This window comes from Lipotes vexillifer, unplaced genomic scaffold, assembly GCF_000442215.2.
Source record: "Lipotes vexillifer unplaced genomic scaffold, Lipotes_vexillifer_v1.1 scaffold36, whole genome shotgun sequence".
In the NCBI taxonomy this organism is placed as follows: domain Eukaryota; kingdom Metazoa; phylum Chordata; class Mammalia; order Artiodactyla; family Lipotidae; genus Lipotes; species Lipotes vexillifer.
This window is the reverse complement of record NW_006792448.1, coordinates 1932210-1946038: the sequence shown is the minus strand read 5'-3', so window position 1 is coordinate 1946038 and position 13829 is coordinate 1932210. Positions and strand designations below refer to the sequence as shown.

At 39.3% G+C, this 13829-nt stretch overlaps 2 protein-coding genes across 3 annotated transcripts; both read right to left on the bottom strand.

Moving 5' to 3' along the window:
- Positions 1-5209: 5209 nt before the first annotated feature.
- Positions 5210-6358, bottom strand: CUNH18orf32 (chromosome unknown C18orf32 homolog). Its single transcript, XM_007465593.1, has 2 exons — positions 6177-6358; positions 5210-5573 (listed from the first exon to the last, which is right to left on the bottom strand). The coding sequence occupies exons 1-2, from the start codon at positions 6339-6341 to the stop codon at positions 5508-5510; spliced, it is 231 nt and encodes a 76-aa protein (XP_007465655.1). The 5' UTR covers positions 6342-6358; the 3' UTR covers positions 5210-5507.
- Positions 6359-9969: 3611 nt separating this feature from the next.
- On the bottom strand, positions 9970-13826 carry RPL17 (ribosomal protein L17). Of its 2 annotated transcripts, XM_007465594.1 has the most exons (7): positions 13802-13826; positions 12933-12985; positions 12802-12842; positions 12135-12269; positions 11778-11876; positions 10663-10854; positions 9970-10052 (listed from the first exon to the last, which is right to left on the bottom strand). In XM_007465594.1, the coding sequence occupies exons 2-7, from the start codon at positions 12970-12972 to the stop codon at positions 10005-10007; spliced, it is 555 nt and encodes a 184-aa protein (XP_007465656.1). In that variant the 5' UTR covers positions 12973-12985; positions 13802-13826; the 3' UTR covers positions 9970-10004. The 2 variants fall into 2 exon arrangements, with proteins under 2 accessions (XP_007465656.1, XP_007465657.1); XM_007465595.1 differs by lacking the exons at positions 12802-12842; positions 13802-13826 and having other exon boundaries at positions 9976-10052.
- Positions 13827-13829: the final 3 nt, after the last annotated feature.

The following is a 13829-nucleotide window of genomic DNA, read 5'->3' as shown; positions in this document are numbered from 1 at the left end:
CAACCAAAAGACACAGGCTTGCTGAATCGATATAAAAACAAGACCCATCTATATGCTGTCTACAAGAGACCCACTTCAGACCTAGGGACACATTCAGACTGGAAGTGAGGGGATAGAAAAAGATATTCCATGCAAATGGAAATCAAAAGAAAGCTGGAGTAGCAATACTCATATCAAACAAACTTTAAAATAAAGAATGTTACAAGAGACAAGGAAGGACACTACATAATGATCAAGGGATCAATCCAAGAAGAAGATATAACAATTATAAATATATATGCACCCAACATAGGAGCACCTCAATACATAAGGCAACTGCTAACAGCTATAAAAGAGGAAATGGACAGTAACACAATAGTGGGGGACTTTAACACCTCACTTACACCAATGGACAGATCATCCAAAATGAAAATAAATAAGGAAACAGAAGCTTTAAATTCCATCCAAAAACAGCAGATTACACTTTCTTCTCAAGTGCGCATGGAACATTCTCCAGGATAGATCACATCTTGGGTCACAAATCAAGCCTCAGTAAATTTAAGAAAATTGAAATCATATCAAGCATCTTTTCTGACCACAACACTATGAGACTAGAAGTGAATTACAGGGAGAAAAATATAAAAAACACAAACACATGGAGGCTAAACAATACGTTACTAAATAACCAAGAGATCACTGAAGAAATCAAAGAGGAAATCAAAAAATACCTAGAGACAAATGACAATGAAAACATGATGATCCAAAACCTATGCGATGCAGCAAAAGCAGTTCTAAGAGGGCAGTTTATAGCTATACAAGCCTACCTCAAGAAACAAGAAAAATCTCAAATAAACAATCTAACCTTACACCTAAAGGAACTAGAGAAAGAACAACAAATAAAACCCAAAGTTAGCAGAAGGAAAAAAGTCAAAGATCAGAGCAAAAATAAATGAAATAGAAACAAAGAAAACAATAGCAACGATCAATAAAACTAAAAGCTGGTTCTTTGAGAAGATAAGCAAAATTGATAAACCATTAGCCAGACTCATCAAGAAAAAGAGGGAGAGGACTCAATAAAACTAGAAATGAAAAAGGAGAAGTTACAACAGACACCGCAGAAATACAAAGCATCCTAAGAGACTACTATAAGCAACTCTATGCCAATAAAATGGATAACCTGGAAGAAATGGACAAATTCTTAGAAAGGTATAATCTTCCAAGACTGAACCAGGAAGAAATAGAAAATATGAACAGACCAATCACAAGCAATGAAATTGAAACTGTGATTAAAAATCTCCCAACAAACAAAAGTCCAGGACCACCTGGCTTCACAGGTGAATTCTACCAAACACTTAGAGAAGAGCTAACAGCCATTCTTTTCAAACTCTTACAAAAAATTGCAGAGGAAGGAACACTCCCAAACTCATTCTATGAGGCCACCATCACCCTGATACCAAAACCAGACAAAGATACTACCAAAAAAGAAAATTAAAGACCAATATCACTGATGAATAGAGATGCAAAAATCCTCAACAAAATACTAGCAAACAGAATCCAACAACACATTAAAAGGATCATACACCATGATCAAGTGGGATTTATCCCAGGGATGCAAGAATTCTTCAATATACACAATCAATGTGATATACCATATTAACAAATTGAAGAATAAAAACCATATGATCATCTCAAGAGATGCAGAAAAAGCTTTTGACAAAAAAAAAAAAAAGAAAGAAAAATATGGACAAAATTGTGAATTTCTCACGAAAACAAAGATATCTTTTATAAATGTATTCACACTAATGAGCTATTATCCTTTATTCCCATGTTCCTCTTCACTCTTTTGGTGTCAAAATGTCTTCTTTTATGAAATAATGGTGATAATAAGTCACAGCCTTTTAATATATTCCCGCTTGGCAAAATAAAAAGTTGGTAACGGTGTAGCAGCCCCCTCAACTTTTTAAAAAATATTTTTTTACTAGTATGTGAAAATACAAGATTGGGAACCAGTGCTCTAGTGGGAGACTGCTAGAAGCAGAAAAGGCCTTAGAAGACCGGTGATTCTCAGGAAGGTAGGTTTAAACAAACTGGAGTGATCTGGGGGATCACTTTTCAAAATTATCCATCTCAACTTTTTAAGAGTACTGAATTAGAAAAACTGGTATGCTACAGGAAAAATGAAGGAGTAAACCAACAGAGGAAGATATGGGATCCAAGGAACAAGAGATCCAACACAGGAGTGGTGAAGAAAAGTCCCAAGGACTGCCACTGTGTCTCGGGCCTGGGCAACAACTAGTCAATGGAGGAAGTGTACGGGGAGAAAAAGGTAATGAGTAACTGCAGGCAAGCAATGCTCTAAGTGAAGGGAAACTCAATCGCACTACACTCACAATCTATGCAGTGAGCAGTAGTCACCTGCTCATCCTATCAGTGTCCAGCAAGAAGCAGATGGTACGCTCAAGATAAAGCAGTGACCCAAAGCCAGTAGTAACAGATGCCATCAACCCTAGGCCCAAAAAGACAAGGAAAGGGAGGTATTAGTGGAAACTGAAAGGGGTCATGTGGAGTTGGTCACCGTGAGGTACAGTGACTTCTGGCTGAGGAACACATCTGACCTGAAGAGACCTTGAAGGGAAGGAGCCAAGGGAATAAATACCCTGACCTCACTCTTTCCTTCCCCCCCTCCCATCTCCTGCTGCAGATACCACTGGCCAAACCAAGAGATCCCAGAGGTCATAGGAAGCCTGTTGATGTAGTCCATACAGCTTTCTTGAGCAGGAGAGTAGGGTGAGGGAGCAGAGATTTGGAGGGGCAAATGGAAAACATCTGGAGTATGCATAATGATATACACACTGATCAATGACTTAACCAAAATTTACAAAAACATATCTGGAGGATGTGTGGGAGAAGCAGAGGGACTACAGTGTAAAACACCTATATCTCAACCATGGCAGGAAGTCAATAATGTTTAAAGTTGATAGCTCCAAAAACTGCAGTATACATGTATCACTTAAAATATGAAGATAAATCCTAAACAAAAGCAAGAGCTAAATGAGTAAAGCCCTTGGGGACTATGGGAGTAAGGACATTATAGACCTTATTTGATTTTTAAAAAATGATATATTTTAAGAAAGTTGCTAGAAGGCTATACAAAAAGCTAATAGTGGTTACATCTGTGGAGCTAGAACAAAGGAATGAGAGTAGAGAAAGAACATTAACTTTTCATTTAACCTGCCCTTGCATTGTTCTACTATGAACATCTGCTATTTTCATAACATAGTTTTTAATATCTTAAAAAACAAACTAATTAACTGGATTTAGTTACTAATGAGAATTTATCTTATCCCTTAGGTAGGCTGGGGCAGAAAAGATGAAACACATTTATATCAAAGGAAGTCCAAGGTGGATCAATGACTTGACCAGACACAGCTTAACAGAGCCTCAGTTAGGACCCAGGACTCCCCTGGGGACCCAAGGCGGGGAGTCCTTTCTAACTTCTCCTTGCTTCAGTGAAAATAAATATTCTGTAAAGATATGTCTCATCGTCTTTGAATATTTATAGATCCTTACACTAACATGTAGAGGCCTGGGGATGAAAGATCATGTGGAGAGGCTCAAACCAGCAAATAACTGTCCAGTCACATCACTGTTGCTGAAAACCACGAATTTTGGTGTCTTATTATGGAACAAAACTCTTTCCTTCCCTCCCTCCCATCTCCTGCTGCAGATACCACTGGCCAAACCAAGAGATCCCAGAGGTCATAGGAAGCCTGTTGATGTAGTCCATACAGCTTTCTTGAGCAGGAGAGTAGGGTGAGGGAGCAGAGATTTGGAGGGGCAAATGGAAAACATCTGGAGTATGCATAATGATATACACACTGATCAATGACTTAACCAAAATTTACAAAAACATATCTGGAGGATGTGTGGGAGAAGCAGAGGGACTACAGTGTAAAACACCTATATCTCAACCATGGCAGGAAGTCAATAATGTTTAAAGTTGATAGCTCCAAAAACTGCAGTATACATGTATCACTTAAAATATGAAGATAAATCCTAAACAAAAGCAAGAGCTAAATGAGTAAAGCCCTTGGGGACTATGGGAGTAAGGACATTATAGACCTTATTTGATTTTTAAAAAATGATATATTTTAAGAAAGTTGCTAGAAGGCTATACAAAAAGCTAATAGTGGTTACATCTGTGGAGCTAGAACAAAGGAATGAGAGTAGAGAAAGAACATTAACTTTTCATTTAACCTGCCCTTGCATTGTTCTACTATGAACATCTGCTATTTTCATAACATAGTTTTTAATATCTTAAAAAACAAACTAATTAACTGGATTTAGTTACTAATGAGAATTTATCTTATCCCTTAGGTAGGCTGGGGCAGAAAAGATGAAACACATTTATATCAAAGGAAGTCCAAGGTGGATCAATGACTTGACCAGACACAGCTTAACAGAGCCTCAGTTAGGACCCAGGACTCCCCTGGGGACCCAAGGCGGGGAGTCCTTTCTAACTTCTCCTTGCTTCAGTGAAAATAAATATTCTGTAAAGATATGTCTCATCGTCTTTGAATATTTATAGATCCTTACACTAACATGTAGAGGCCTGGGGATGAAAGATCATGTGGAGAGGCTCAAACCAGCAAATAACTGTCCAGTCACATCACTGTTGCTGAAAACCACGAATTTTGGTGTCTTATTATGGAACAAAGTAACTGATACAATCTAAACTTTAAAAAAAAAGAAGAAGAAAAAAAATATCGCTGCCCCATAACTATCCAGATGCCATCACACTATTACAATCCTGACTTCTGATGTGGTTAAAAAATCTTACTTTTAAGTATTTATATTTTAAAAGAAAAAAGAACAAGCTAAACTGAATATTTAATACATTTGTAGGAACAGAAGGAATGCGACAAGAATTAGAATTTTATAATATACATTAGCCATTTACGTCAAAGATGTTCCATTTTTCAGAGAGGTTACCCCATTTCCCTGTCTTTTCTATCTTCCTCAGAGCAATAAACAGTAATTACTACTCTCATAGATAAGCTGCTCCATTGAATGAGACAGTAATTACATCTTTATGTTTCAAGTCATTATCATCTCCAAAAACTACCTTTCAATTCACTGCACAGTCTCACTGCACTCTTTCACAGTAAAATTATACTCCTCAAATTTGAAGAGCCTGAATAAAAGCTAGAGGCCCAAGGATTTTTAGGGACTGATTTAGTAACAGTGTCTACTGGCACAAACCTTTTCTTCATTCATATTTTTAAAAATGCAATAAAAGAAATGAAAGCTACTTTAATGAAAATGGAACTCAGGAATGAGGTCATTAAATATAACTAGTTACATTTGAATACAAATACCAGGTATTTCCTGATTAGTGTCAGGTAAATATCTAAACTATCTAACCCAAATTCTGGTTTCAGGGAAAAAGATCAGAGACAAGTACAAAGAAGGTGCTTCATACTATCAGATCCATTTTTAAAACAATGAGATCCTTTGGGACCATCACATTAGTCTTTCTTTTTATCCGAGATTTCTGTTGGTCCTCTTGTCGGTAATCCATTTATGTCTGCACCCTAAAATGAAAAACCACTTTAGATACTATTACAACAAACAGACATACATTTTAAGACATATACTCTTTAAAAACAGACAATAACTTCAGAATGGAAAAACTACTTCTAGAAATGTGCAGGATGGCTGAATTTGTGCAATTGAACACAAAGTTGTATTTAACAATCACCAACACTAAAGACAACAGAGTTGTCTAAATACTCATTTAAAAAAATAACTCCATTTTGTTAAAAAAAAAAAAAACCTCTATGATCCTACCAATTAAATCTCTTATCAAAGTTATCAGTCAGTGAAACTTGGCTTATTTTAGAATCATCTCTTGTCTTTTATTAACTATTTACCATTACTCTTACCACTCAGGAAATACCGGTTATTATCTTGGCCATAAAGCAAGAAGCAAATGAATCAATCAGAGGACTAGTTTAAAACCTTAGTTTAAAGCAAACGTTAATTACAAATAAAAATCCAAAACCCCTATTTTAAAAAAGAAGGGAATTTAGACACATTAATGAAGCTTCTGATTGGAAGAACTTGCCTTTCCAAAAGCCAAGTATTTCATCCTGCATCCCCACGCCCCCTTATTCAAGGCATTTTAGTATTCTTACCTTAGAGTCTATTTTGCCTTTGTTTTTATCATTGGATTCTTGTATAGCTTTCCTAGGCCACACACGACTAACAAAGGGGGAAATCAGAGGGTATATATATGGTTCCAGGAACTTTTTGTAGACCCAGAGCAGAACTGGAATGACAATGCAGGGAATGCACACCATTGTCCCAGGCTTGAGATCCTGAACTGTTGATAAACAAGAAGAAAGAACAAATTAGATCATCGTAGAGTAGTGACTGAAGGAATTTACCTAGATTAAGATATATGAAAAGACTATTTCTACACTGAAGGAAAAACTTAAATCACACTATAGGTATTAGCTTAAAGCAAGTCTATTAAATAAAAATGCTGCTAACTACAAGGTAAAGGAATAACAGGTGGTAGACCTGAAAATAATAGTGAGGTGCCTGCCTCCAAACCTCTCCAATCACTGCTCCACAACCATAAATTTGATGATAAAGGAATGACACCATCATTTGCGGGGTGCTAGGCAGTTAAGCCCTTTACATGTATCAACTCATTTAATCTTCAAAACACCCAGTGAGGTTGGTTACCCTGGCATTTCCATTTACGGATAAAGAAAAGGAGGCACAAAAACATTAAGGAATTTGGTAATTTTGACATACGCCAGTTTAGTGTGAATTAACTCCCAGGGCCTAATCATCTCCAGGGACTGAACAATGCTAAGGGCAAATCTTGTAATATGGAACTCACTAAGATATCACTTTGGAAGACCTCTAGGCTGCATACTGGCTGGCCTTTCCCAGCCAACAACTCTCCCTTGACAGATTTGCTTTTTCTTTTTAATGGCAATAAAGGGGTACTGAGTAATAAAAGTTTTATTTAGTAATATTGGTATAAGTCAATTGTCCATTTCCAAAAATGAACACCTAAGTTTCCTTGATAATTAGAAGTCAACTTGGAATTTCTCAAGATCAGCAATTTCTTGAAAAAGAGCCAACACTACTTCCATAACACAATTAAACCGAAGACCTCTTAAATTTACAAGAATTTTTAATCCCTTAGCAAAGGCTTTAAAAACTAAGAAACTTGAGAACAGTGCATAAGGCTAAGAATTCAGCATGTTAAACTTATTTTCAAAATATTGTAAGCTAAGTAGTATTTAGTGGTAAATGAGCAAGTACTGCTACGCTCAGGCAATTTAAAATGATTCACAACCCAAGTGAAGAGTGGTATACATAGTCCAATCTGAATGTGGCTTTGAAATGAATTACAAGAGCTGTAAACAAATAAAAATGTAAATGTGTATCAGGGAATGACCAACTCTTTTATAAGGGATTCATAACTGGAGTCTTTAAAACAGTCCCCTAGACAAATAAAAATAATTTTAGAATTTGCCCAAATATTTTGTTCCAAAATTTTAAAGAATCAATCAAAATAAGCCAAACGAGCAAGAGTCTTTTTCAGCATTTTTCAAGAAATCATAATTTTTGGCTACTAGACATTTAGAATATGATCTGAAAAGACTTCTTACTGGTTTAGGTACCATAGCATGATAATCAAACAGGATGGCTGGCAGCTGCCTGGATTTGAGCCCTGCTTTCACCATTTTCTAGATGGCGCTCCTGAGCAAATTATTTAACCAGACGGTGCCTTAATTGTCCCTTGCGTAAAAAGTGGACAATAATAGTACCGATCTCACAGGGATGTAGTGTGGATGAGATACATTAATAGGAATACAAAGCTCAGAACAGTGTCTGCATATATTAAGTACTACGTAAATGTTGCTACCATAAGAAAAAAAACAAAACAAATCCCAAACACATCCAAAAGTTGTAACCTGTCCAAAGTTCACACTGCAGGTAACAAGTAACTAGAACTGGCTAAAACCAGAATTCCTAATTCTGGTTTCCTAGCTTAGTGCTCTTGCATTTTCTCTCCCCCAAACACGATAATTATGTTATTCCCCTTTCTACCAAACTTTCAAATGCAACTAAAACCCTTCAAAACAACTGGCAATGCTACCGAGCACTAAGCTAATACGATGACAAGCAATCCCTCCATCATAAAGATTCAGGTTTTTACCTACTTGAAATTGTGCTTTAAATGAATTCTCAAGAACAATTAGTACTGATTACTTTTGTTATAATTATGGCTTAGAAAGGTCTAGAAAGTGACTGTGATAAATTGATAAAATCATGATTTTATTTACTCTCTCCAAGCCAATTCTCGAATATACAACACAGCGAGAAAGATGGATTGAAACGTGGAGGAGAGGAATTTCTTGCATTCGACTTAGTCCAATACAATGGAACAGGAAAAGGCGGAGGCTCTACGAGAACAAGAGCAGCTGTGGCGGGGGTACGCCACTTCCTCTACGTGACCAGTCGGCGGATCACTTCACTGGAGACAAAAGAGAGCGGGAGAGGCTAAGTCAAAGGCAAGGACTGAAAGACAGGGGAGAGTACGAGCGAATGGTGGCGACGACGATAAAAAGTGATACCGACACTGCAGGCCAGAGAGCGGATCCTGAAGCAAAGAGAGGCGGACGGAGGCAGGAAGGGGTGGAGACCGACGCAGGGGGAGGCACAGGGCGGGGGCGCTGGTGTACCTTGAGGGCAGGAGAACCCCGAAGCCCCGGCCGCAGCCCGGACCCACCCGGCCCCGCTCACCCGCGGCCACCAAGCCCCAGTGGCAGTGTCCAGGCTTCCGGAGGGAGGGTCGCTGGGTGACGTGCCGCAGCCAACCCAATGGGTACCGCAAGAGGGACCGACAAAGGCGCGCCTGCGTCAGCCTGATGACGCACCCGACGTAACGGTGACGCCAGCGGCGGCTTCCGGCGCAGCCCCGGCAATCAGCTTAGAGCTTGCGGGCGAGGCGGAAGCGCTGTGCTCCCCAGTTGCCCGGTCACTGGAACAAGATCTACGACGCGGACCCAGGAGAGGATAAGCGCCTGTACCGGTGACTCAGCACCAACAGGGAAGCTTGCGGTGATGGCTAGGATGTTTTCGAACGCAGTTGAAGCTAAGCTACTCACCCTGCTATAAGGGTCTTAAATTCGAGAGCAGGGGAAATTAACATCGTCAGCCTTGAGCGGGTATTTTTACAAGAAATGGGTATACAACTTTCCTCCCACTAGGACAGCTATAACCAGCGAAATCTAAGCGATGAAGAAATTCGAACCACTGCTGGTCGCACTGTAAACGGCACTGCTTCAGGAGTCCTTGCAGTTCCTCCAATGTTCATTAAAATTACCTTATGACCCTGGAATTCCACTCTTGGTATACACCCAAGTGAAAGGAAAATATGCCCACACAGGAATTTTTATAGTTCACAGCAACACTAGTAGTAGCTAAAAGAAAAAAAGCCCCAAATGATATGAACCACAGGTACATGCTACGACCCTGAAAAAATCATGCTAAGTCAAGCAAGTCAAAGCCAGTGAGGAAGGTCACAATGTGATTTCATTTATATGAATTGTCCAGAATAGGCAAATCTACAGTCAGAAATAGGCAAGTAGTCACCCAGCACCGGACTGGGGGGAGGTGACAGCCAACCACTACGAAGGTTCCTCTTTGGGATCATGAAAAACTCTAAAATTCACTGTGCTGACGGATGCATAAATGAATATACTAAATGCTACTGAAGACTGTACAGTGTGTTAAATCTCAAAGTGGGTGGAAAAGAGATTCAGAAATTTCCCCATGTTCTAATTCCATTTTACGCAAAGCAACAAAAGATGCAAAACAGCATGTTTTATGAAAACTCATTTGATCCATTTTGTGACAACACTTGAAATAGATTTACTAATTAAGACAACCAACACTCTGCTTTTACTTTTATTTGCATTTATTTTTTGCAGCATTTATTCCCGGGCCATAAGTTTTTGTTTCTTCAATTTCTTCTGGGATATCTGGGGAAAAGAAAAAAGCACTATTAAGATTCCAGAAGATTGTATCTCAATGAAAGAGTAATTGGAAATTTCAACATAAAGGGAAAAACATAAAGAGTCCTTTGGCGTAGAGAAGTGGTATGGGGAGAAGGGCAGCCAGGAGGACATCAGAGTAGTAAGCAGGAGAGAACCAAGACTGCAGCCACGGTGCCCAGCTGGTAAGAACTAAGTGGCAGCAAGGATGGAGGATTAATATTTAATGATAAAATCAATAGAAGACAAATCCATTAGGGTGTGAAGAATCACTCCCAGGTTTCAGGCTTAAAGAACTAAATGTAATCATATACTGAAAACAAGCTTATTGGGGGGCAGGGAGGAGAGCCCAGTTCTGGACATGTTGCATTTCAACTGGCTATGGACATCTAGGTGGGGACATAAGCAGATAATCACATGGTTTTAACATACTGAACAATACAAAGTTACTATTCACTGTTAATCAAGAAACTAATGAGACCCATGAAAGCCAAAATAAAATGGTTAGAAGAGGTTGCTGGTTGCTCAGAATAGTCTTTCATGGTTATTCCAAAGGTGTCCTAAGTTAGTCATCACAGCAACCACAAATCTAACATACCTTTTTCTTCTGGGCAACCTCCTCTTCTGGTTTAGGAACAATCTGTTCTTTTTCAGTAAGGATCATCTCAATGTGGCACGGAGAGCTCATGTATGGGTTGATCCGACCATGAGCTCTGTAAGTCCTGCGCCGCATCTTGGGGGCTTTGTTCACCTGGATGTGCTCAATGACCAGAGAATCTACATCTAAGCCCTAGAACAAAATCAGGTAACATCTTTATCTTAATACCACAAACTGCATCATTCAAGTCCCTGCCTGAAAAAAAATAATTTGAAAGGCAAACCTTAGGACTTTAAATAGCATATTTGTTCAAGCAGTTTTTTAACCTTTATTCTAAGTGTCCTTCCTTAAATCTAACTAGCAAAACTCCGTGCTAAATGCACCAAGTTTGTAAGTGGCATTCATAAAGGAGTGGAGTTACAGGATCTGGTAGCGTCTATGTCTATTTCTAAGCCTTGATGATAAACAGGATTTTGACAGCAAGGCTTAGCAGCTAGAAAGGCTACAGCTGAACAGACCCACATTAATTCCAGTTCTGACCCAATTTTCAAAATGCAAAAGGGTAACAGATAATTCCTCAAATGGATAAACCTGTTTTGTTGACACAGGTTTTGTTCAGTTAAACATAGCTGTTTTAACTTCTAACTGAAATTTAATGCCTCTCAACTATGAATGTAGGCAACAAACCACATTAATCATTACTGTGGCAATCACAGTTCCTTTGGAATAGTACATATTTTATTGTATTTAAAAATATCCTGTGAAGGGATTCACAAACCATAGTGTAAAACAGTCCATGGCACAAGAAAGTTTACAAACCCTTGGTAAAATACTCAAGGAAAAAAAAGCGTTTCTTTTGCATGTACTGGGATTATAGGGGGGGAAATTCTAAAGACTTAAGCTTGAAGTAACTGCAGACCATGCTCCTGAAATGCTTTACAGACAAAAATTTTGGTCTGTTGGAAACTGGAGGTAGAGATTTAAGAGAATTCTTTTAATGGAGAATTTAGCTACTTGAGAAAGCAAGACAATCAAGGAAATAAATCTGGACAACAGCAACTTTAACTGAGTAACAATCCAAGTTACATGTATAAAGATATTTATGGTTTGGGTACCTTAAGTTCAGCATTACTCTCTGCATTTTTGAGCATGTGCAGTAAAAATTCAGCACTCTTTTTGGGCCACCGACCCTGCGTCCAGCCCCACTGTTTGGCCTAAAAAACAAACAAAACCAGAGAGCCCATTCGTCACTACCCCCAATTTAAATCAATGTTACAAGATGAGTTTATTTTAACCAACACCAAGGTTGCTCAGAAAATGGTTTTTTTTCATGGTTAATCCAAAGGTGTCCTAAGACTGTCATCACAGCAACCAGAAAGAGCCTGATTAAAGGCAGACCATGGCCATCCTTACTCCCTCCAATCACCTTCTCTAACAGTTTGTCTTTTTAAATGACAACTATGAATTCTCACCTGGGCACACCTACCAACTCCACCATTGTAGCGACGGAATGGCACACACTGCTTCTTTAAAGTGACATCCTTCAGATACTTAGTGGCTTTTCGGATATGCATACCCTTAATGGCCTGGGCTGTTTCACGAGTGTTCTAAGTATAAATAATATAAGCTGTGAGTTAACCATATATATTTTTTAAAATCACAAATTTTAAACATTAAATTCTAACATTTTCAACATGTCAACATTTATCAACAGCCAAAACCTTTTCATTATTAGGACGTGAGCTGATACAATGAAGAAAAAAAATCTGTGATTATGAGCCGAGGGAGGCTTGGTTTGAAGGTGGAAAAAAGTGAACCGTAAGCATGTTTATTCACTTTAATATGTTCTCCATCATCTTATGAACTACAATTACGTGTCCTGTATCTTGATATGTATACTAGGTTCTCAAGCAGTTCTCTGGTAGTTTTACCCAATTCCACAAATCCTAAATCAAAGTGCTCATTATATACTGATGATCACAGACCAAAAGGTGGCTACTCAAAATCGATTTATTTTAACGGTAAATCCAAAGGTTTCCTAAGAAATGCATCACCGCAGCTACCTTTTTAGAATGATTAAAAAATACTCACTAGAACTCGTGAAACAACTCTTTTAGAGCATAACTATGATTCACATACCTTAAAGTGAACACGAAGATTTGAACCTCTCGACTTGCATGCTAAAAAATACCAAAAAGAAAAGTTTTGGTTAATTCTGGGCATCTTGTTGCCTCTTACTCCAAAATAAAAAATGTTTCGTGTTCACTTACATTTTGTGGGATTTTCTGGGTCAAGTGAATAGCGAACCATTTTTAGAGGTCACCTGGAAACGAGCAAGGATAATTCTGTCAACATATTTTCAGTAACTTACACGGTTTATGTACTAAACGCTGCCCGCAGCTGCTCAGAGAGTAGTTGTTTTCATGATTAATCCAAAGGTGTCCTAAGAAATGCCATCATCGCAGCCATCCTTCTATCCACTGTTTCTTCCCGTGTGGAACTATCAGTGACTACAGCAGTGCTAACACTAGACTAGTGACAAGGATATCATTCCTTTTACCCTCAGGAAGAAAACACTGCCTGTTTCAATCCAAGCCTGGATCCTTCAGACGAAAGTTAACTCGACCCACTACAACCCTCTACAGGCTCCCCCTACAGAAGCCTCCTTTACTCAACTTCACACGTAACCCAGTCTTTTTTCCACACTTTCAATTACCCGCATTAAGCGCCGCTGAACTCGACACATTTAACGTTCAGCCACTGAATAAAAGCCTCGACCCTACTTGACTTTATCCCCCCCCCCCCAAATTTCTCTCGATGCGGCCACAAATGCGCTGCGTTAGCAGCCACCACTCACCGCGAAGACACTGGGCCTCCGGAGTCGGGAACCACCACAGCCTGCCTATACCCCCGGCCAGCCCCGTTCCCAACCATCGCGCCCCGCTGAGGCCTGAGAGCACCGGGGCGCCAAGCGGGGTACTCCGACACGTCTTCCCGCACAGAACGCCGCTCCCAGGGAGAAATCAGTAGCCGCGAGAGTCCTCCTCCCGAGGGTCTCGAAATCGGCACCGCCGAGGCCAGGATGGCAGCGATAACCAGAGGATTCCCCACTCGGAAGACTCGCCAAAGAAACACTCACCTCAGGCCGCTGACCGGAAAAGGAAGAG

What these genes read in the sequence shown, in the direction of transcription:
- CUNH18orf32 (XM_007465593.1), bottom strand. Translation starts at nt 6,341, where the DNA reads ATGGTGTGCATTCCCTGCATTGTCATTCCAGTTCTGCTCTGGGTCTAC. An exon ending in AAGGCAAAATAGACTCTAAG is followed by an intron (nt 5,574 to 6,176) that starts GTAAGAATACTA and finishes TTTTCATTTTAG; the next exon opens with GGTGCAGACATAAATGGATT.
- RPL17 (XM_007465594.1), bottom strand. Translation starts at nt 12,972, where the DNA reads ATGGTTCGCTATTCACTTGACCCAGAAAATCCCACAAAAT. An exon ending in GAGTTGGTAGGTGTGCCCAG is followed by an intron (nt 11,877 to 12,134) that starts GTGAGAATTCAT and finishes TTTGTTTTTTAG; the next exon opens with GCCAAACAGTGGGGCTGGAC. An exon ending in AGAGTAATGCTGAACTTAAG is followed by an intron (nt 10,855 to 11,777) that starts GTACCCAAACCA and finishes ATTTTGTTCTAG; the next exon opens with GGCTTAGATGTAGATTCTCT.